At 42.5% G+C, this 23,283-nt stretch overlaps 4 protein-coding genes and 1 pseudogene across 6 annotated transcripts; 4 read left to right on the top strand and 1 right to left on the bottom strand.

Moving 5' to 3' along the window:
- Positions 1-2,153: 2,153 nt before the first annotated feature.
- LOC135610150 (UPF0496 protein 1-like) lies at positions 2,154-4,529 on the top strand. Of its 2 annotated transcripts, none has more exons than XM_065104292.1 (2): positions 2,154-3,893; positions 4,346-4,529. In XM_065104292.1, exon 1 carries the CDS (start codon positions 2,696-2,698, stop codon positions 3,875-3,877), a length of 1,182 nt encoding a protein of 393 aa, XP_064960364.1. In that variant the 5' UTR covers positions 2,154-2,695; the 3' UTR covers positions 3,878-3,893; positions 4,346-4,529. The 2 variants fall into 2 exon arrangements, with proteins under 2 accessions (XP_064960364.1, XP_064960365.1); XM_065104293.1 differs by lacking the exon at positions 4,346-4,529 and having other exon boundaries at positions 2,154-2,470; positions 2,713-4,131.
- On the top strand, positions 4,507-8,324 carry LOC135610152 (small ribosomal subunit protein eS1-like; annotated as a pseudogene).
- A 1,187-nt stretch (positions 8,325-9,511) lies between these two features.
- LOC135610149 (protein SHORT-ROOT 1-like) lies at positions 9,512-11,415 on the bottom strand. Its single transcript, XM_065104291.1, has one exon. It carries the CDS (start codon positions 11,393-11,395, stop codon positions 9,794-9,796), a length of 1,602 nt encoding a protein of 533 aa, XP_064960363.1. The 5' UTR covers positions 11,396-11,415; the 3' UTR covers positions 9,512-9,793.
- Positions 11,416-11,601: 186 nt separating this feature from the next.
- On the top strand, positions 11,602-17,402 carry LOC103981862 (uncharacterized). Of its 2 annotated transcripts, XM_009398619.3 has the most exons (6): positions 11,602-11,756; positions 11,857-12,829; positions 12,968-13,112; positions 13,202-13,309; positions 15,528-15,602; positions 16,863-17,402. In XM_009398619.3, the coding sequence occupies exons 3-6, from the start codon at positions 12,979-12,981 to the stop codon at positions 17,095-17,097; spliced, it is 552 nt and encodes a 183-aa protein (XP_009396894.1). In that variant the 5' UTR covers positions 11,602-11,756; positions 11,857-12,829; positions 12,968-12,978; the 3' UTR covers positions 17,098-17,402. The 2 variants fall into 2 exon arrangements, with proteins under 2 accessions (XP_009396894.1, XP_009396893.1); XM_009398618.3 differs by lacking the exon at positions 11,602-11,756 and having other exon boundaries at positions 12,485-12,750.
- Positions 17,403-18,240: 838 nt separating this feature from the next.
- On the top strand, positions 18,241-19,784 carry LOC103981863 (3-oxo-Delta(4,5)-steroid 5-beta-reductase-like). The gene has a single exon (XM_009398620.3). It carries the CDS (start codon positions 18,358-18,360, stop codon positions 19,588-19,590), a length of 1,233 nt encoding a protein of 410 aa, XP_009396895.1. The 5' UTR covers positions 18,241-18,357; the 3' UTR covers positions 19,591-19,784.
- The last annotated feature ends 3,499 nt before the right edge of the window (positions 19,785-23,283 follow it).

Raw genomic sequence — 23,283 nt, 5'->3', positions numbered from 1 at the left:
ATAATTTTTAATGGAGAGAGTATAACATCTTTTATTGTTTTATAAGAGAGAAGTATAATATTATTTTAATAAGAGAATTAATTTAAATAATATTAATATTAAATATATTAAAAATTATGAATAACATAAATAATTTTTTTTAAAGGAAACATATTACACATCCCTTAATATCTGCACTTAGTGTTAATATAGCACATGTGTCTTCAAGGTATTCTTAGTTAAGTAAAATGTTTATTTTTCTCTCTTTTTTTTGGACAAATGCTCAACATCATGTTTAAACCCTTACCGAAGGACAAATGAGGCTGATATAGGTAACACTTAAATAAGGACCATAAGCTTTATGTATAGTGAAGGATTAGAAGGACCACATCATTTTGCATAGAATTAAAGAAAACCACTAAGACACAAAATTATGTGAGGCATATGACAAAAAAAAAAAAAGAACAGTGGTGGGTATAGGATTAGTCAATTATTAAGATAGAGATGGAGTACCAGCTACCATTGATTGATGCATGACAAATTGCTCTACTTCACATGCATTTGTTTAAAGGGTCAAAACACATGAAATAATAATATCTTCTGAAACATTACCTCCATCTAACCCATATCCGAAGGCTCTTTTGACCGGTCCACTGATGTATTATTATAGTGATAATAATGGGTTCTACTTGTTGTAATTGATAGAAGATAAGATTTACCTAACTATACGAGAAAATTTCTATATTCTGTTGAGAAAAATCCTTTCTCCTATATAAATAGGAGAGGAATATATTAATGTATTCAAGCTTTTTCACTATTTCAATAAAGCTCGAAGCTTCGCTTTTACCTTCGGCCAATGACCAACGTCGCTCCTAAGAGGCTCTGCGGCGGAATGTCTGTGCCCTCACAGCAATAGCAATTGTAGCAACAAACAGCGATCTGCTCTTGCTCTACTCACGAAGTCTCTCACTCGTAAACTATTCTTTGCATCGATCCAAGATTGATATTCTTGACAAGAGCACCATCTTATGAGGGTATGATAGAAGATAAGCTCTTGCTTTTGGCCAGCGACCAACGCCGTTGAGAATTCTTCTGTCGAGGAAAATTCTTCCTCGACATATTAATGTATTCAAGCTTTTTCACTATTTCAATAAAACTTCTTCGATAATTATTCTTATCTTCTATCATTTTCATCGATTTTCCTTCACATACAATAAACAAATCCATAATATCTTCTCTTCAGCGAGTTAGAACACAAGCATAAGAACAATAAATCTAATTAAAATATCAAAAACAAATTATGATCAGAGCAGTCCGAAATAGTAATCGTCGTTCGAAGGTGAAATCCTTTTATTATCAAAATCTTCACTTTCAAATTGAGTGTGCAGATGCTTTCTCTGTAACTCAAACCCGCCTTCCGACCATATTGTATAACAATATGAATATAATATTTAATCTTAGTTTTTAAATCTATATAATGAAAATAAATAATAATTAATTATTTTAATAATATTTGATTCGAATCATCAACCTAACCTAAATAATAATATAAATGATCAAATCTAAATTTGATTTAAATTAAGCTCGAGTTTAATTTAATTCGAGGATGGATTAGGTTGAACAAATTCCAAGCTGGTTCAAACCGTGTTAAAGAAATATATGGTCTAAGTCATGCCGTGAACGGTTGACCTCTGAATCAGTCCACTTTCAACTAATAAGCTACAATTTTGTCTTCTAATAAGCTACAAAGAGTTTCTTAGCAATAAGGCATCTTCCGGAGTCAAAACACCGGTACTTATTATTTAGGTCACCGAAATTGACTCATTTAAGTGGGTGGAAGAAATTTCATTACCACAAAAAAGGAAAAAAAAGATCATATTATCATCCCTGTCTCGCACTAGATAATGATGTAATTTACTTTAAGTTACATCATTTTCTAATGATGGAATTTAAAGATTAAAACAAAATTGTCTGGAATCAATTACTTTAGATTAAAATTAATTTAGACTCGTGTCCACACCGATCTAATGGATCGGATGGCGAAGCTTAGAGGCTTCTAGAAGCTTTGGCATCCGGGCATGAGGAATTAATGATGTAATTTATTTTTCTTTCTTTTTTTCCTTTTAAATTTTGTGTGGCTTCGCCGTCGTGCACCTCCGGCACTTGTGTGGAGCCCACTGCATCGTTGACTTGGTTCCTTGGCAAACGAGGCAACAATTCTTCCAGGAGGGGCTCCAATTCCGCTTCTGGATTCCCCTCCTCGATCGAAGCCCTTCATCTTTCCTCTTCCCCCTCTTTGTTTTCTGTAATATCTGATTCCCCTTTGAGCTCCTTCCCTTCTTCTTCCCCTTACATCTTCTCTCTCTCTCTCTCTCTCTCTCTCTCTCTCTCTCTCTCTCTCTCTCTCTCTCTCTCTCTCTTCCTGTATTGCTCTGTCTTCACTAAGATTCATAAAGTTTCTAACTCGTTAAAAAGCAGCCTACATATTTCGGTTGGTGTTTCTTCTGATTCCCTCTCCAAAAAGTTCCAAGCATCTATTTACCTTTTTTTTGTTCCTCTTCTTGTGAATATTCTTTTCTTTTTTTTCATATTTTTCTGTAATTTTTCCCTTTATTCTGCTATAAGATTGGATTGGATTGGATTCTTTTCTCGAATTTTGGGTGATTTCATCTGTAAAAATCTCTCCTTTCGAGCCTTGTTGTTTGGTTAATCCTTGATGGGTGGTCAGCTCAGCAAGAGGCCCAGTATGCGGCGGGACCCCAAGGTCAACGGCGGCGGCGCAACCCGCTCGAGTGCTGCCCAGACGGGAATTCAGCAGTACACGGCGGAGCTGAGCTCCTACGAGGAGGCGTGTCGCCTTTACCCCGAGCTCCAGTCCTTCGATGCCACCGTGCAGCAGCGCACAAGCCACGCCATCTGCACGCTCGCCCAAGGCGTCGAGATCGGCTCGCTCGCTTTCGACACCCTCAGGGAGATCACCGACGGCATCCTCGAGACGAACCAGGAGGTGGTCCGTTTCCTGCTGGAATGCAAGAAGGACATCTGGAAGAACCCCGAGCTCTTCGACCTCGTCGATGACTACTTCAACTGCAGCATCCAGACCCTCGACTACTATACCGAGCTAGAGAGGTGCCTCAAGAAAGCTCGCGACAGCCAATTGATCATCCAGTTCGCTCTCCAGCGCTTCGAGGAGGAGGATGAAGCGGAATCCAGGGAAGATGACAAGACGAAGTACATTGAAACCCTGAAGAAATTGAGGCAATTCAAGGCAGCTGGTAATCCGTTCACCGAAGAGTTCTCTCAGGTCTTCCACTCCGTTTACACTATGCAGCAGTCAATGCTCGAGAAGCTGCTGCTGAGAAAGAGGAAGCTCGACAGGAAGCTGAAGTCCGTGAAAGCATGGAGGAAAGTGTCGAACATGATCTTCGTGGCAGCTCTCGCAGCATTCATTATATGCTCGATCGTGGCAGCTGCCATAGCAGCACCTCCTGTTGCCGCTGCCTTGGCCGCGGCATCCGCAATTCCCATCGGTTCGCTGGGCAAGTGGGTCGGTTCACTGCTAAAGCGACACCAAGATGCTTTGGTGGAGGAGAAGGAGCTGCTTTCTTGGATGCAGATCGGTACCTGCGTCGCTCTAAAAGACTTGGATACCCTGCGGTTGCTGGTCGATAAGCTGGAAATCCATTTCAATTCGGTGCTGGAGAATGCAGATTTTGCCCTCAGGGACGAGGAGGCAGTGAAGTTTGCAGTGGAGGAGATCAAGAAACGAATGGAATTCTTCATGAACAATATAGAGGATCTGGGGAAGCAAGTCGATCAGTGCAGCAGGTATATCAGGAAGGCAAGGACAGTGGTTTTGCAGAGGATCATGATGCACCCACACCCACGCCCAAAATAAAGAAGAAGACACCTTGGTATGTGATTGTGAAAGCTCTGTATCTTCTGCCATTGCTGCAATCTACAACCATTTGATCTAGGAGAACCAACCAACCCACCCGAAGCTACGAAGCTGATATAATTATCTGATAATAAAAATCTTTTTACCAAATAATCCTGATGACTATGTTGTATTAGCTTTAGATATGTATGTCATTATCCGAACGTATCGTGGTGATAACTAACATCCTATATTGGGAGCTGCCAGTCTTTTCATCGACTATGAATTGGCTTTGCTGTTCTCATTCACTGGAATATACCTGTGAATGAGAATATGGTCTTCTCTTTCTTGTGACGACTCGAGTTGCTGCGAATAATAAGAAGGAATTCGATGGTGCTATTCTGCAATACTAATGTTATTTTCAGAAAAGCTCATCGCTGGAAAAGGATCCATGACATGATGAGGACAAGCAATCATACATTTATGCAGGACGATTTATTTTCCTACAGTATTCGTAAGGCAAAAATGGGCCGAACAAAGCCCATAAATCAAGAAATGGAAAGAAGGATGATGGCTCATTTACCGTCCGATCACCCCTGCTCCTCATCAGGGACGTTCATTTCTAGGCGGGAAACGACGGATAAAAGGCAGCGAACGTTTCTAGGGCACGCGTCCTCTCGTGGCTCGCCCCCTTCGTATCCTTCGTCGCGCCGAAGGACATACCAGTCGGAGGTGCAGCTGCAGCAACAGCAACAGCTACAGCAACAGCCATGGCTGTCGGGTTGGGATCTCCGTTCTTTATCGGTCGCTTCAGTCCCTTCTTTTCCTGTCCCGTTCCGGTTTCTCACGCTTTTCTCTGTCTCCGGTATTTCGTCATTGTTCCAGGAAGAACAAGAGGATCTCCAAGGGGAAGAAGGGTGGCAAGAAGAAGACGTGAGTCTTAATTCTGTTGATTCTTCCTTTTTTTCCTCCCTAGCTCTCTTTCTGTTTCTTTCTAACTTTGACTTCGCTCGGCTTGATGCTTGGCAGCGTCGATCCCTTCGCGAAGAAGGACTGGTACGACATCAAGGCCCCCTCGGTGTTCAGCGTGAGGAATATAGGTAAGACCCTTGTCTCGAGGACTTAGGGCACCAAGGTCTATTATTCCCACACTTTGGTATTCAGCATACATCTTTGTCGATGGAAAAACAATTGTCTTGTTCTTTTGCTTCATTCTGTCTCGTGACTTAAATATTTGTTCGTCGTGAGAAAGTATTTGGTAGAATCGCAAAAATTGGTTTTGCTATTTTATAATTAGTTTGTAACTCAGTTGGTAGTGAGGCTTTATCGGCTGAGTTCCAGTTGTGGGAAGTTGAATTGTCGCAAGGAACTAGTTGAACGGAGGTCTTAAATCTATAGGAAGTCGAACCGTGCTCTTGAACTTAGGAGTGATATTTGATTTATAGGAGGTTTTTTTGTTACATTTAGCAGAGGAGACGAGATTCTTCCATTTGCATTGTTGGAAATGATGTCCAGGGAAGAATTATCATGACTGTACGAGATGTTAAGCTTTTTTATCTTCTATTAGAAAATCTCTAAGAACCACTCACTGTAAAGTTTTATTCTTCCAAGTCTGCTCCTTTTTCCTCAAACAAATTATCAAAGATAGTGGTAAGAGCGTACAGTGCATGTTCATGACCCAAACTCATCATTGGTGTGAATATAACACTTGACATCGAAGAAAACTTGGATGCTTGGAAGCCATTTGTAATCTGACCGATTTAGGAGTGATGATTTCATTGACCAATCCATGTGTTCGAATTGTCTTGGTTAGAATGATTTTGCTTTGTATAAATTAGCAATTCTATGCAAGGGGTGATACGAATGAGAATAGTGAGAGACAGAAGATGAATGAAGTTAATAGGCCATTTTACATCTTTTATGATTCTCATCAATGTTCTTCTGAAGTTGTGTTACGGAGTATAAAGTTCTATTATGGGAATGTAGGTTCTAGTATTGGTATAAAATTCTATTATACATCTTTTTATCTTTTTGGATTGTGGGAATGTAGGTTCATCCTGACTTTTTAGCATATGCAGGGTCATCACATGTTATAATTAGTATAACTGTCTCTGTTTTAGCCTGAAAATCCTAATAAAACTTTTAGTAGCAATATGATACATATCTGAATAAACTCATTTGAGGCTGAAGGATGCGAAACAACTTAAAAGCCCACATATCTCAAGCTAGAGATAAAAGGGAAATACTTTTAGTATCTATAATGTTCTTAATTACAAACAAAGAACTGTATAAGTATTTTTTTGTTGTTGTATGGAATAATTAATTCTCTTGAACCAGGTGAACCTTTAGAAATTTTGTTGACATCTTCCACTAGTTTTGAGTCTTTCTATAGAGCATCTCAAAGGCACCATTTCTAACCTCAAGATCTGCAGCTTGTTGTGACAAAATTTCTGTTACCGTTAAGTCGTATGGCAATTTGAAACGTCAGAAGAAAATATTAATTTTACTTGAGGGGCCTGTTGTGTATCCCATTGAACTCGCCAGGATTTCAGGTATTGAGAGTGCAAATACCTTCATCAGACTGCTGTTGTCGATGCTTCTTTAACCAAGTGATTATTTTGAACCGTTTCCAGTCAAAATGGTTTAAGTGATACAGGTCAAGCTGAAAATTGAAATTTGGAGCTCAATAATAGGAATTTTAGTGGTTAATCATTTCCTAAAATCTAATTTATAGATGGCTGTTATCGTCATAGGAATTACCAAGGAGAATCAAATGCACATAAGTCATACATTTATGAGTCAGGCTTATCAATTGAGTTGGTTTGCACAAGGACTCGCACCTTGAGGTTGGAACCAGGAGTCAGACTGACATCTGTGGGACCGGCTTTCCCTTCTGCTGATATATATCGACCTACTTACCATCCATGAACTGTGTCTGGACAATCTATCCTCTGACCTGTTATGCTTTGCTTTTGTTGAATTTGCTGTCTTTTCCAATATTATCATCCTTCTATGAAGGTCCTTGAAAATCTATTATTGCAGGTGCATTATTATTTGTGTTCTTTCATTGGCTAGTTGTGTTCTGCTTATTTTTGTAATCATTTGTTGATGTTTATACATATTGGTGTTGTCTACATTTTGTAGTTTTTGATTACCCATGATCTATTCAAGAATCAGCTTCTTGTTTATTCATATATGGTGATCATGAATTTTCATTACTTTATAGTAACCTGTGTATTAAAGATAATTTTCTTGGCATCTCAGATTGCATCTGAAGGTTTGAAGCACAGGGTTTTTGAGGTTTGTTTTAGCTGACCTTCAGAATGACGAGGACCTGGCACACAGAAAAATTCGGCTCCGAGCAGAAGATGTGCAGAGGAAGAATGTCTTAACCAACTTCTGGGTAGGTGCTTTGTGCTGCTGTCCGTAGCTCTTTTTCTCTTCTCCTTTGGTTCTGATATTTTGTTTGTTTGCCACTAGGGCATGGACTTGACAACCGACAAGGTCAGATGCTTGGTCCGAAAGTGGCAGACTTTGATTGAAGCACACGTGGATGTCAAGACTACTGACAATTACACACTAAGGATGTTTTGTATTGGCTTCACCAAGAGACGTCCGAATCAGGTTAAACGGACCTGTTATGCCCAATCTAGTCAGATCAGACAGGTAAATATATTAAAGGCTGTCATCTTACTTTGTACATTGTATATTTAGATGGATAGCTTAAGGCATGCCATCTTACTTTGTCTGCAGATAAGCCGCAAAATGAGAGATTATTGTTAATCAAGCTACAACCTGTGACCTGAAGGACTTGGTACAGAAATTCATTCCAGAGGTCATTGGCAAAGAGATTGAGAAGCGACAACAAGCATTTTCCCCCTTCAAAATGTTTTCATTCGCAAAGTAAAAATTCTCAAGGCTCCCAAATTTGATTTAGGGAAGCTTATGGAGGTACACATAACGTTCTTTTTGTTTTTGTTAAATAGTTATATTAAATAATATAATTACCCATTGTTGAATTTTTTTACTTTTGCATCAACTGAATCTTGGTTGAGAATCTTTTGTGCCATGTAATCTAGAAGCTAATGAAATAGTTTGATGTGCTTTATTGTCTGCTTAAACCTTTCATCGTTTGCAGGTCCATGGTGACTACAAGGAGGATGCGGGTGTCAAGGTAGACCTGCCTGCTGAAGATGTCCGGATGGAAGGTGAAGAAGTTGTTGGGGCTTAGGCTTATAGGTCTTTCTGTTGCCCACATTCACATACATGGAAGCACTCACTGCAGTTTTGGATTGCTTTCCTCGATTTAATGATATTTGAGTATTAACCTTTAAGCTGACTATTCTGTATCCTTCAATTTGGCCTTTTTTTTTTTTTGATACATTTGGAATGAGACAATTGGCTGCAGCTTAAGCTACCGATTTTGAAGCTGCCAATTTCTTATAATATTTATTCTGAATTTTGTTTCCGACTTTGCTAAATCATATGTAGATATCATCTGGTTAGAAAAGTTTTACATTCTTCCTGTATTCTAAATCACATGTAGATATCATCTGTTTAGAAAAGTTTTACATCCTTACTGGAGAATTTGGGCCTTTAAGATTCTTTAAATCATTCTTCCCATTCTAGTTGTTAAACTGGAGTTCTGCATGTATTTTTCGTCAACATGCTTAACAACCTGAGATCTGCATGTATTTGTAAGCAAGCTTTATGTAGTTTAAAGTTTTCACCAATTTTGATTACCAATTAGTCCAAAATCTTAATCATAGAAACTTCTTGGTTGATCATTTTTATTCATAAGTCTTTGATGCCACAACTGTGATGTTAAAAGCAAATCGTAATATCTCAACTCTGTTGATGACAAGAGCATCAGTTTTTTTTCCCGTTGTTAATCTCTCTCAATGTGTGGTTGAATACAGGTGGGAATGTGGAACAGTAATGGCAACGTGATGTCTTCCTACAAGCATTAATCCAAGGAAAGGAGACATGGATGGATGGTGGTCCTTCTCTTTTCAAGGTACGAGAAATAAGCCAGATTTTGTGAGTGACCGCAGGTGGGGAAAGCCAATCCATTCCCGTCCCCCATCCTCAAAAGCAGCACCCACTATCTTTTCCTTTCTGTTGTTAGTGACCCAAAAGCTCCACCATGCTGCTGCATCTGCCTGCCATGAGAGAAGACTTGGGTATCTGAACAGTCTCTCTCTCTCTCTCTCTCTCTATGAATGAAAAGGGAGAAAGCAATTGCAATGGTGACAGGCTGGGCAATAGCAGTCGGGCTCAGAACTCAGTACACCATCCTTTGCTAGATTCCATCAGTTCTCGTCCAAAGATTCTATTCCTTCCTTCCGCCACACCCCCCTCCTTGTCTCACGAGATAACGGCCTCTTCTATCTTTTCATCATCCATCACTGTTATATGTTAATGTTTAGTGATATCACCGTGTCATCTAATCCAATACACATCTCTAATCTGAAATGTTTCAGTTTCTTGAGATTTGGTAGAATGAAAGCCGCTGATACCTTTGAAATAGAATATAAGAGATTTTTTTAATCTTTTTTTAAGTAAGTTCCTCACTGGCTGCATTATGAGTACTTTAGTTAACTAACCTACAAGGATTTCATAAACCTAGTGTTTCAACCATGGTTTTTAGGGTCATTGGTCAAAATACATTGCTCATTCCAAAGTTTCGGGGGTCATTTTGAGAAACAATTTATTTGTGAGCCTTAATTAAATTAGCAAAAAATTTAATTAAGCCTCTCTCTCTCTCTCCCCTCTTTTCCAATCTTCTCTGGTCTCGCTCTCTTCCCTCTGTAACTAAGCCTCAATGAGATACCGGTACGGCGTAGCTTTCAATATACGCAGCACTACCCTCTCTGCAACACGTGCCGAATATACCCCCCCACCCCCCCTCTCTCTCTCTCTCTCTCTCTCTCTCTCTCATGGCTTCCATGCGCTCGCCCACACCACCGGCTGCTCCTTCCACTCCAAGAATATCCCGGCGCCTCTACCTGCCACCTCCGCTACCCTCATTGACCAACCCTTCCTATATCTCCTTAGCAGCGCTCTTGCATCGTCGGCCACGTCATCGCTGAACTGCGCTGGCTCGAACCCCGCCGCCTGCATCCGCCTCGACCACCCGGCTGCCGTGTCCCTTCGCTCCGTAGACTCCGCCGCCGGGCACGACACGAGGTCCACTACCGCCCGTCCCGCCGCCCGCTCCAGTGCCAGCCGCTCGTTGCTAGTCCGCGGGAAGCTCTCCTCCAGCGTCTCGTAGTACGCCGAGAAGAAGCGTAAGCTCTCGCCGAACACCTTCAGGAACGCATCCCTGTCCTCCTCCCCTCCCGCGGCGGCGTCGAGTTCGGCCTCCTCCTCGACGATCGTGAGGATCCTCGGCTGGAGCCGGCGGAAGGCGGCAAAGAGAGTGTCTCGGCGGCAGCCGGCAGGGGAGACCCCGTGGAGCGTGTTGACGCAGTTGACGGCGAGCGCGGCGGCACCGCCTTCCCGGAGGTCGAGCCGGTCGAGATCGAGATCCAGCAGGTTTCCGGGGTGATTAACTACGTTGAACCGGAACGGGACACCCATCAGCCTCGCGAACTTCTCCATTCGCTGCCCGATCTCCTTCATGACTCTCTGCATAGAGGACGACGGGGCTGACGACGACGACGACGAAGGTGACGACACGACGGTGGTGATGGACAGATGCGGCGTGTCATCGGACGATCGCGTGGCGAGAGCCTCAAGAAGCGTCGGCCACTGCGTGCAGAAGGTGTTACTGAGGTCGAGAATGTGGAACCTCTGCGTGCGGCTCGAAGACGAGCTCTGTAGGAAGGACTCGAGGATGGCGCCGTTGGCGGCGACGTGGCCGAAGGAGGACCAGGGGCTGAGCTCCTGGAAACGGAGGGCGGTTCGGCGGGTGGAGTCAAAGGAGCAGTTGTGGTCAGAGGCGGCAGAGAGGGAGAGGAGGGTGCGCGGGCCAGAGGACGTCAGGCGGGCGAACAGGCCCTGGAGAAAGTAAGAGGCCAGCTTCTGATCCACGTCTCCATAAGGGGTGGAGAGCTCATTCAGCATCCACATCAACTGCTGCACCCTCTGGCTGTTGCGCTCCGCGACGGCGCGCGCGCATTCTGGCAACAGATGCGACGCCAACCGGCCGCCGGCGCTGCTGGCATTGGCCGACGAAGAGGACGCGGGGGAAAAGTCGAGGCTGAGGTCCCGGAGAAGCGACAAGTCATTTGGATTAAAAAGTGGTGTCGGGGTCGGTGTGGTGGAGGCGGAGGCGGAGGCGGAGAGAGGACGGTGTCGGTGGTGCTTCGACGAGGAGGAGGAGGAGGAGAAGTCTTCTTCATCCATGTAAAGATGACAGCGGCCGACGCCGCATTCTTCTTGACACTGCTCTTGTTGGTGCAAAGAGCTTGTATGGATGTAGTAATGGTGGTGGTGCTGCTGCTTTGAGTGAGCTTTAGAGGATTTCGAGCTGGAATTTTGGCAAGACTGTGGATCAGATGTTTGCAGTCTAAACAATCTAAATACGGCGTCCATCTACCCAGGAGAAGAGCAACTTGGTGCCAGCTCCACCTCTCCACTCATAGAGAGAGAAAAGAAGATTATGCAGCATGCACTTGTTAGGAGCTTGTTAGGAGGAGGAGGAGGAGGTGGGTGAGAGAGAGAGAGAGAGAGAGAGAGAGGTTAAAGGGAAGATGAGAAGAGGATCTAAGAATTGGAATTTAGATAAGAGAGAGTCTCATATTTAGCTTTTAGGAGTCGGGGAGACAGAAAGATAGGAAGGAGTTGGAGGGGAATCTGAGGTGGGTGGTGAGTGCATGCTTGTTTGATGGGACCCCTTGAAACAATTGCCTTTATTTAGATGCTTTGTGTGCTATAGATTAGAGTTGTGGGTGGGGTAAGTTGGTGTTCTTCGCTCTCTCTTTTTCTTGTTTATCATCGTTTTCTTTGCTTGGCTTTCTTTCACCTCACTCACTCTCTCATGTTTTTGTTGCCAGGCAGTGTCACTGAAGTGGCCCTCGGATCATATCATATGCAATGACAGTAAACGCGAAAAGGACTGAATCATCTCGGACGAGCAGTAGTGGCTGTGAGGAGGATGAGGAATGCTCCCTTATCATTGTATTTTGAGGTGGTGAAGGAATTCTCTCTGACATGCATATATGAGAGCAAGAGAGAAAGAGAGAGAGAGAGAGAGTCATATCAGGCGTGCCCAAGCGTGAAGAATATGACAGAGTGGAGAGAGAGAGAGAGGCTGAGAGAAGTCAGAGCAGAAAAGCTGGGAAGCGTGCATCATCACCATCATCAACAGCAGCAGCATCAAAACCTAGCACCACCTTCCATGGCTTTAGATTGCCAACCTATTGTGATCTCTTTCTCTTACAAATTACTCGACGAGATTTCGAACCCTCCTTGACAACTTGCTTACCTCCTTCAAAGCCTCACAGCGGTCCCGCATGGGCCCACGACTACTTTCATCACATGCCGAGTGGCTGAGCGAGTAAACGGATGCTCCATGGACCATTCCACCCGTTCCGATAACAATATCGGATCCGGATTCGACAACGAAACTGACCCGGATCCGACACAAATAGTCCGGTCGGCCATAAACTTTCGAGTCTCTCTTCCGAGAGTGGTTCGGTGAGAGCCAAGCGAGCAAATATAATACAACTCGAAAAGCCACCACCGGTCTAAGCGTGCCCTCGTCTCCCTCCGTGCCCTAAACGCTAACTCACTGCGTTCCGCGGCTTGGAGGCCGTCAGGACGCGCCTCACCTGCGCCTGTTTCGTCGCTCGGCCGTCGTTCTACCTGCCTCGGCCTCAGGCCCTTGACCATCCGTCGCAGCCGACGGCGAGCCACAACTCTTTCGCCTCCTGTGTTGGTCATTGGAGGTCGGTCGACGCCTTCCCAAGAAAAAAAGCCCCGTATAATTAGCATTGGAGTGAGCGAAAGCAAAAACAAACGATAATTGTAGAATCTCATTGCTGAAGATTAGCCTCTCCTTATGTTCCACTTCCTCCCTCGTTCCTTCTTTCTTGATCGGGGTTTATTTTTCGGTCGCTTGATGTGGTTGAATGTTTCACGTATTCTTTGTTTAATTATTCCCAGAGTGAAAGAATATGAGGAAGTTGAAATTCCATGAGAAGAAGCTACTCAAGAAGGTCAACTTCATCGAGTACAAACGCGAAGGTGGCCACCGTGAAGCCCTTGTCACGCGCCGTTACCATCTCACCGAGAGAGATGACTACAAGAAGTAGCCTGTTCTTCTTCCTTTTCAATTCTTGAAACAAGCTCTATTTTTTCGGTTGTTAATTAGATGATTTTTCTTCTTTGGATCGTTAGGTATTCAAGTATCTGTAGGATGGTGCAGAAGCTAGTGCATAACTTGAAGCAAATGGATCCCAGAGACCCTTTCCGTATCGAGATGACGGATGGATTGCTGGAGAAGCTGTAAGTCGAGTAGGTCATCTCATATAAGATTTCTTTCTTGTCCAAGATGCTAAGCGTGATTTGTGTTCGTTTTAGAAGTTTTGTTAAATGGTCACAATTGGCAATTTTAGAAAGTGGCGTCTTCATAATTTGCTGCAATGCTTGTTGTGAATTTGTCTTCTATGTGAGAATTTATTGCATGCTCAACTGATGACATTCCCTCGAATATCTCTCTGGTTCTTTTGTGCTGCTTTTTGTATAAACATCGCAGGTGACCAGTTTTTCTATGGGGTACTCCAGGTAGTTTTGACACTTGAAGTATATAGAGATTTGGATCCCAGATGCAAATCCATGTGTAGATCAATATCTAGAAAGTTTTAGATAGCAAACATTGGACATGATTATAAATGTGACATAGCACATTCCTGTAACCATGTCAAATGCTATTGGGATATAAAAATGAATTCGAACTAAATTGACCAAACCAATTTCACTCCTACGGGAGATCTTTGGATGGTGCAAATATATCTAAAAATGGAAAAATGGGAATTTAAGTTTCCAAATCTCATAAAAGGATAGGTTAATTCTTTGATCAAATCAATGCAAGTATTACAATGGCATTACTGAAAATCTTTCATACTCAAGGGAGCCAAGCTTATTCTGGTATGATGAGTAAAACCATGTATTGTCTATTTCAGTCGAGGATAGCATTTTTTATTTTTAAATTCATTTATCTGTTTTTTAATAACAAATAAATACAATCTAATTGGGATGTAGATCCTTGATATTCTAAATTAGTTCACTTAGTATAGAATTATTCATCACCAAGTTAAGTGCCACGACAAGATCCAATAACAATCATATTATTCATCACAAAGTTCAGTTAGCTACTGATTGAAAGAATTTATTCTCCCTGTTTTGATCCAAATACCTTGAGGTAGAGGTCAAGAGAAGCCCATGAGGACACGCTCTAGCTTACTTCCCCTCATCCTAGTGGTAGTCATTCATGAACGTTTAGGGGTATGTCCAGACTTGCTGTGATTTGGAATAGTAAATGTCGACACATGAATTCCAGAGATTCCTGGGAATGAACCCAGATGGGAACCTGACAAATATTTTCTTGGAGTAGGGAGAAGTTCTGCCATCGGATAATAACAAGCGCCTAGCCGTACCAGAACCAAGGACCCTCGGCTAAAACAGAACATTTTCTGACTCTGACTGAAATTTAAAGCAATAAAGCCCTCCCGGTAAATCCACAATCTAAAGCTCGGAGCTGAGTTTCCATAGCTTGGGAAGGCTCATCCTAGTGGCCTTTAAAGGTGGGGATTTACCAAATGATTTCTTGTAAGGATTGAGTTTCCATTCTTCCCTAGTTCGGTCACGTCATCCAAGTCTGGTTCTAAAGCCAATTGAGAGTTTACCTAGATGTGGTGACGTTGCTTTTCCAAAATCATGCCCTGGTTCCAGTTGAACACCCAGTGCACCTTGCAGAACAGGCCTGCCCAAGAACCCAACTGGTCCTGGGGCTTGGAGCTTGGTTTTCTTGAGGAGTTGTTGCCATTTGGGGAAGCATCCGGAGATCCCTACTCATTGGCAGATAACCCTTGCTCATGAGAAGTCTCCAGAGAAGATGAGGGAGGAGAGGCTTTGGGGCGAATGCAGCCAAATGTGGAGACAATGTTGAAGCCTGGAGTACTCCTGTATTGAGAGGGAGAACAGATGGAGATGGAGAGGCAGAAGAGGGATATCAGGAGCTCAGGGGAGCGCTGGAGCTGTTGGGAGCCATTATCCACAAAGCCTCTGCCTTAGTGCTTTCAACCTTCAAGCTGTAAATATTGTTTCCAACCTATTATGGTCAATAGAATTCTGGAAGTACTTTTGAATCTCTATAAGCTGTTTCTCTTTTCAAAGAAGAAAAAGATTGACTAGGGAGTATGAAACTTTAAGACCAATACTTGGAAAGTGATGAACATAGTTAAATAATGTTCTATCAAGCTTCACTAAAGGAAGCAGTTTAAGGTATTATGCAGGCAAATTCCAGCCATAAGATATGATTTTAATTTCCATGAATTAATCATCAATGTGCCATCTTATCTGCAAATTATGTTGTACATTTTGTGTGTTGCTTACCTTATGTAGCATTATGCTAATTATACTTCACTGTTATGTGGAAGTGACTTAGTAGTTAGTACATTATTAATTACATTGTAATGCTTCTAACTAGTCTCTTGCGTTGCAGCTATAATATGGGTGTTATTTCGACAAAAAAGAGCTTAGCAAAGTGCGACAAACTTTCAGTTAGTTCATTCTGTAGGTGAGCATTATTTGATGCTACATAAATTTTATACAGACTTTTTGTTCCAACTATTTCTATAGCTTCAAAATTTAAACATAAGCAATTTTGATTTACTTTCGGGGATGAATAATTTCTTGTCTGCTTTGACTCCTCATCATCATCGACTGCTGTGAGGCAGATAATGAATGTCCTCTTTCTCTTGGACATATCTGTATGGTAGCTTATCAAGACTTATTATGTTTTTTTTGTAGTATCATTTACTAATTGATTGTATCCAGAAACTTATTTTCTTTTGCAATTATTTTGAATTTACTCAAGCTATGCAGTAAAAGATATATATAATGGCGAGCCTTTATTTAGTATGCTGTATAAGGAACTTTAGATTATCAATACTATTGACCACTGTATATGTATACACATGTAGACATCCATAATCAGCAGATTAAGCTTACTATTAATATAGAAAACAATAAATGCAATTTTTTTTTGTTTTTTCATGGAATCAACAATGGTTGCAACAAAGAACAATTGGAAAGAATTTAGAAAGACAAAAATATCACACAAGGACTGTTTCTTCAGCGATGATTAGATCCGTTTTTCAACCATGTTAATATTTGGCTTGAAAGGCCTTTTGACCTGATAAATTAAATGAGATCAGAATTATGTTATTTTAAAAATGCCTATTAGCCCCATGTGCAATCATATCATCCTCCGACACTTTTGATGTGGGACCAATTAGGGTGCAGTAAACTTCCCTTTATTAAAGGTTTGACATCCTCATCAAAGGTTGAACACCTAATAGACAAAATCATTCCTAGTAGGTGGTATGGATGCTCATCTCCTAGTGGTGGTTGCCTACTATGATGTTTGCGTTGCCCCATATTTTGCTAGCCCTTTTTATGTATTACTAGGTTGGTTGTTACAAGTTTGCTTGTTGGAGCTACTGACCCAATAGCTTAGATAAAATGAGTCCAAAGCCATGTGACACAAAAGTGCTTTTCAGCTAACTCTGTATACTATCACAATCTTTCTTCTACATCTAATGTGATTTCCATATGTCTGGTCTTCTTGTTAGAATTGACCTAAATTGTGCCAAAAATGATGAGAACCATAGTCATTTAGAGCTTTATTTCTTGAAAAAGCACATCTGTGTATTTATGTTTGGGTAATTTGTTGTTTTATTCGAGAGAAGATGAAACATAATTATGCAGTTAAAGACAGCTTTTAGGGTCCTAGGTGGGAACATCTTGATTTCATTTGGTTTGCATTTTGTTGCAGGCGCAGGCTAGCCACAGTTTTGGTATACCTAAAGTTTGCTGAGCATCTGAGAGAGGCTGTAACATACATTGAGCAAGGCCATGTCCGGGTAGGCCCAGATGTGGTAACAGATCCGGCATTTCTTGTGACGAGGAACATGGAAGACTTTGTGACTTGGGTGGACTCTTCTAAGATCAAGAGGAAAGTGATGGAGTACAATGAGAGATTGGATGACTACGATGCGCTGAATGCCTAAAGTTGCTTTTACAAGTCAAGAATGCCAGTTTTTTCAATATCCATTGGTGGGGGGCTATTTCTGACCGCCGAGAAATTCTTATCGATCGCAATTAGTCAAATGGACCAATGCACATAATGCTAAAATTTTGGAATCAGATTATTAGTTGAACCTGTGTATTATTTTATATAGTCTTGTCTTCTGCTTTTAGTAATGTTGTAGTAGTAAATGAGTAAAAACTGTAATGGGCTACCGGAAGTATTGCTGATCCAATGTCATGTTTAGGTTGGATGAATTAATAGCTTCAGAAATATGTGGAACAATCAGTCAACCTTGCATGGTTTTAGATGACACCTATCAGCATTCCAAGCAGCTAAAATAGTAGTAGATGAAAACAATACCTGGTTTCAAGAATCACATTTTTTCCAAGCAGCTAAAAGTGCAGTGGATGTCTGTTCCAGATCTGTCCATCTTGACAGATCTTTATTGGTAATTATATTTTTATTTAATCTAACTCTTTAATCTAATTCTTCCTCTTTTACAGGAAATTTTTGTTGGTAATTATATTTTTATTATTTATAATGTCATTCTAAGAACTTCTAATATATTTAGAATGCCCTTTGCCAACGAATGTAAACATCTTTAATTTATTAATTAATTTTAACAAATTTTTTAAAACACTTTTTCATTTAATTTTTTTTTCTTTCACTTCGTTGTTTTTCTTTTTTCTCTTTCTCAAGATTAAAAAAATAAAAAAATATATTTTTATATTTATTAGATCGATTTAACTTTTTTAAGTTTTATTATAATAGCTTCGGAAGTCATCTCATGCATCATATAAATCAATTATATATTATTTTTTTTATAATTAATTATCTTTAATATTTTAATTTTATACTTATTAAAGTAAAATATTTAATCTTGTTTCCTCGATATAGTTTAGTATATTATTTCATATAGCAAAGTTCGATGGTCTAAAATAAAATTAAATATTTTACTTATATATATATAATATTAATATACTTTTTGAAAGTATTGGATCGAAATATTAAAAATAATTAATTACAGAACTAATATGTAATTAGTCCCGAGGATCCTCCATCGTGTTAAATACTTTGTTGATCTTATTCCGTAATGTTGTTGTGCTATATATGTGTCTTGTTGTCTGCCCCACCTGTAGCGTTGTTCTCGTTTTCGCTTGTTGGATCTCGTTCTTACTTGCGGTTCTTTTTGTAGCTTCATTCACTCCAAAGAAGGAAAACCAACAAGCACTTCGTCGACATGAGCTGGTGGTGGGCGGGCGCCATTGGCGCGGCCAGGAAGAAGCTGGAGGATGACTCCTCCTCCACCGTCCCCAAGTACGAGAGCGTGGCCATCGTCATCGGTGCCACGGGTATCGTCGGCACCTCCCTCGTCGACATCCTCCCGCTCGCCGACACCCCCGGCGGCCCCTGGAAGGTCTATGCCGTCTCCCGCCGCCCCCCTAATTCTGCTATTCTCCCCTACTCCTACTCCCCGGCTGACGCCGAGGCCCCTGTTGCCGCCGATACTCTCCGCGTCCAGCACATCCAGTGCGACGTCCTCGACGCCGCCGACGCCGTCGCCAAGCTCTCCCCGCTGACCGACGTCACCCACCTCTTCTACGTCGCCTGGGCCAACCGCCTCACCGAAGCCGAGAACCGCGTCGTCAACTCCGCTATGCTCCGCAACGTCCTCTCCGCCGTCGTCCCTTCGGCGCCCAACCTCTGCCACGTCTGCCTCCAGACCGGCCGCAAGCACTACGTCGGTCCTTTCGAGGCCGTTGGCAAGGCTCTTGCTCATGATCCGCCCTTCCGCGAGGACCTTCCTCGCCTCCCTGTCCCCAACTTCTACTACGATCAGGAAGACATCCTGTTCGACGAATTATCCAAGAAGGAGGGCGCCGTGACCTGGTCGATCCACCGCCCCACGACCATCTTTGGCTTCTCCCCCACCAGCCTCATGAATCTAATCGGCACCCTCTGCGTCTACGCGGCCATCTGCCGGAAGGAAGGAGCGCCCTTGAAGTGGTTCGGCAGCCGGACGACATGGGACGGTTTCAACGACGCGTCAGATGCTGACCTCATCGCCGAGCAGCAGATCTGGGCGGCTGTCGACCCGTACGCCAAGAACGAGGCGTTCAATATCAGCAACGGGGACTTGTTCAAGTGGAAGCATCTGTGGGCGGCTCTTGCGGATCAGTTTGGGTTGGAATCCGTGGGGTACGAGGGGGAAGCGAGCCGATTCAAGCTGGAGGACGCGATGAGGGGGAAGGAGGCGGTATGGGCGGAGATCGTCGCGGAGAATGAGCTGGTGCCGACAAAGCTGGAGGAAGTGGCGAGTTGGTGGTTCGCTGACGTAGTTCTGGGCCTCGAGCTGGCGCACCTCGACAGCATGAACAAAAGCAAGGAGCATGGATTCTTGGGGTTCCGCAACACGGTAGCTTCTTTCAATTCTTGCATCGATAAGATGAAGGCTTTCAAAATCGTTCCTTGATGCCTCTTTTTCATATGGGTCTATCTATGTTATCAACTACGCTTATGCTTTCTCGTTATGGTTGGTTACTTGTTATGCTTGTTTTCCTTCTTGCAAAATATCCCTGTCTTCAAGCCAAATTTCCATGGTTTGCTTGCTAAAATGTACTGAAAATTATATGATTATGTGGGAATAAATGTACGATATTGTTTACAGTCTGTGATTTAGGAAGCTTTGTTCACATCTATCAAACTTAGCTTATAATCTATCTCATGCTATATTGCTTTTTTTTTTTTTATCGGTCCAACGTATTTAGTCCTAATGTTCCTCCTTTATTGTCATCTAGGATTGCACACCTCTTATGCAGCATGTTTATTCTATGAACATTATGTGTTGTTCTTTCAGTCAAGTGTTATTTAGGAACAAATGAAAAAGGACACTATTCATTAGGTGTAATAAGCAGAGACATGATCGGAGGAAACAAAAAAAAAAATAAAAGAATGAGTTACAACAATGTCACAGTTGAATTTACCTACAGAAAGAAATTGTTTTTGTAAAAACAAAACGTTCAGAGATCTATGAGTTGAGCAATTGTCGGTAAATAGTCGAAGGAAAAGCCTCGTGATCGAATGTTTTGCTTTCATGCTGTTTATATATCATGGTCTGCAAAGTAAATATAAAGGAAAGAAAGAGCTCTTACTTAACATATATTGCTCAAGATTTGATTGAAATAAATAGAATTTCAAACATACACAATGATTCCGCACTTTTCTCGAGTCACTAATTTTTTACCTAATGCTGCTTGTTATGCAGTTTACTCTCGGAGAAGTGTGAAAGCCAGTTGATCTTAAGAGGTAGGGTTATTATGGTACGATGTTTCTTAAGAAGTAGGTTTGCAAGCCTATCACCCAAAATATTTGTCGCGTTATATGTCAGCCCATGTTTTTGGTTCCACATCATGATTCCTTGTTACTTTCTGGTAAATAAATTTTGTATCTTTCAGTCTGGACAAGTAATATGTCATATATAAAGAATTAACGTCCATAAAACGAACACCACTCACAGTCAGCAACTACCAAATGACTATGGCCAACTTAGAGTTAGCTAACTTTTTGTCCCAATTATATAGAGTTAGCTACTTAGATCTTTTCCCATCATTGAACTCCATATAAGATTGCATCTTTAGTTCAATCGAGAGCATTTTATTATTTTTTTTTACAGTTTTTAATGAAGTTCTCATTGGACCTTTACCTTTCTTCGGCCGCTAGTGCTAATTATCTCATATCTGTTAGGATCGGAGCGGCACTAAGATGGGGTGAATTAGTGCAGCGGTAAAGTGTGATAAACTTTTGACGATTTAAACTCTTTCGGAAACTTTGTACGATAAAAGTAACGTTTTCGTTTGAAACCATTTCGATTGCGTTTTAACTTGAAGAGATAAGTAAGACGGAGACAAAGAAGTAGAGCATTAAAGTGCAAATGGTTTGCAGTAATGTAAATGACAATAAGTAAATACAAACCAGAGATCACGCCGATTTTACAGTAGTTCGGTCAAATGACCTACATCCACTTGCGAGGCCCCTTTTCGATGAGACTCCCACCTTCCACTAGCAAATCTCTTGAAGGGGAAAGGTAAATACCCCTCTTACAACTTTTTACAAGCGGTTCACTCTCTTACAGATTTTCAGCAAGAAAGGAGGTGAACACTAGCAAATTGAAAACAAGACTAGCAAAGACTTTTCTAAAACCTTTCTCTCAAACAATTACTGCTCAAAAAGTTGTTATCTCAACTGAGATTTGAGAGGTATTTATAGGCCTCAAGAGGATTCAAATTTGGGCTCCAAAATTTGAATTCTCTTTGGGTTCCCGATGCTGGCGGTGCCACCGCCTGTCACTGTCAGACATTGACAGTGCTGGGCGGTGCCACCGCCCAGCCAGGTTGTCACGGACAAACTTCTAAACAAGGTGTTCGATGTAATGCTTATATATGTCCGTGTCTTTTGGCATGTTCATGCCTTGTACAGCATGTAGAGGGGCGGCCGAAGGCTTAATAATCTCATTTTAGTTGGGTTGGTGGCCTCTTTAGGCTTGTAAATAAAGGTTGTGTCATGTGGACACGTGCGAGAGATTTTCGGTCTGTAATGGACCATTTTACCCTTTGTTGTGCCACTGTTCAGAGCTTGTAAAGTCTGTTTATAATTTGCATTGTCTATGAAGTGTTTTTCGGAGATGTTTGCTTGTGGATCCCGATTATGGCGTTCTCTCTAACCCGTTCTCTCTTTTGTTGGTCCTAAGGGACAATGGGAGGCTTCGGGGAGGCTGACCTTTGCGGACGGACACGCAAGGGTGCCGCACGACTTAGGCAAAACCAGCTAAGTCCGTGACAGATGGTATCAGAGCGGGACAAGCACTCATAGAAACACTTGACATGCAAACGTGGGGGACCTAGCGGGGCTGCGTTGAGGGCAGTCAGCACACGCGCGACCGTTTGGGAGAAAACGGGCATGGAGATGTAGGGAAAAGGAGTCGCTCGGAGGAGCGGGCATCTGACATTGGCATTCAGAGGAATGGCCAACCCTTCGTGCAAGAGGTACCACGAGAACAGACAAGCTTGGAAGAATGTGGAGCGCACAAAGGTTGGGATGGCTGAGTTTGAGCTACGGCTCAACGTTGACAACTATACTTGATGGTGCTCAAGTCAAGCGAGGCGCTTGGTAAAGGATGAGACCATGCAAGGTGGAATGAGTTGCTCAACGACCAAAAGAGTTATGCAAAGCTCACAGAGGTGAGGGGAATTGCTAACTCGAAGAAATTGGTACTCATACATGGGCTTGTATGCGGACGATGGAATGTTCGCGGCCATCCCAAGGCGACCGAAACTCGGCGCCATGGAGCATTGAAACTTTCTCTTCGGCATGTGAAGGATACGTCCGTAGGAGGCTGAAGTGTGCAATGAGTTCAGCATGTTGCTAGGCCTTGAGGGGTGCAGTGGGGACTGTATTGACGGGGAGTCGCAATCTAGCAAGTGCGTTTGTAGGAGGCAGAACAATGCACAGTTTGTTCAGCAGATCGGAGTAGTCCAAGGGGATAGTGGTCTCCCAAACGAAGAGAGATGTTGCTCCAACGGGATAGTTATCTAGGAGGGATAAGTCCCGGCTCTCCAGAGGGAGAATCATGTGAGACGAACCTCATATGTTGAGGAGGAGTACCTCAACAAACAAAAACTCCACGAAGCTCGATGGACTGAGCAAGCGGCGAGGAGTCGTCGCATGATCTCGCTTGAGAGAATGCATTGGTGGATGCATTGCGAGATCAAGTGGGGGAGCGACCCAAAACAACTTAAATGAAGGCACACTTGGAGTCGATGTGGAGATCAGACTCAAGGGAGGGCTGACCCGTGGAATGGTGGGCGCGAGGGCCACCATCGACTCAATGCAAAAACGAGGAGCGGAGCAACTTGGGTGTAACTTGGCGAAGTATCCAAGCCGCATGAAGGGAGCCAGCATAGAAGTTGGAACATGGAGCAGAGGCACAGTGCTTTTCTTAGACAGAGGTCAAGGACATGAACTCTTGCAGAGGCAAGAGTAGGATCATGTTGTTCCATGGGTCCTTCTTTCTGACGGAGCGGACCCATCTTGCATGGTGCCAAAGACGAAGGGAGCTTCTGGGCACATGCACCTTATCTCGGAGAAGCATTTGATGGAGGAACTAAGG

Source organism: Musa acuminata, chromosome BXJ2-4 (assembly GCF_036884655.1).
Source record: "Musa acuminata AAA Group cultivar baxijiao chromosome BXJ2-4, Cavendish_Baxijiao_AAA, whole genome shotgun sequence".
NCBI classification, from domain to species: Eukaryota; Viridiplantae; Streptophyta; class Magnoliopsida; order Zingiberales; family Musaceae; genus Musa; species Musa acuminata.
This window is presented reverse-complemented; position numbering and strand designations above follow the sequence as displayed.

Coding starts and splice junctions, on each gene's coding strand:
- LOC135610150 (XM_065104292.1), top strand. CDS start 2,696: ATGGGTGGTCAGCTCAGCAAGAGGCCCAGTATGCGGCGGGACCCCAAG.
- LOC135610149 (XM_065104291.1), bottom strand. CDS start 11,395: ATGGACGCCGTATTTAGATTGTTTAGACTGCAAACATCTGATCCACAG.
- LOC103981862 (XM_009398619.3), top strand. CDS start 12,979: ATGAGGAAGTTGAAATTCCATGAGAAGAAGCTACTCAAGAAGGTCAAC. Junction 13,310..15,527: donor GATGGATTGCTGGAGAAGCT/GTAAGTCGAGTA, acceptor CTTGCGTTGCAG/CTATAATATGGGTGTTATTT. Junction 15,603..16,862: donor TCAGTTAGTTCATTCTGTAG/GTGAGCATTATT, acceptor ATTTTGTTGCAG/GCGCAGGCTAGCCACAGTTT.
- LOC103981863 (XM_009398620.3), top strand. CDS start 18,358: ATGAGCTGGTGGTGGGCGGGCGCCATTGGCGCGGCCAGGAAGAAGCTG.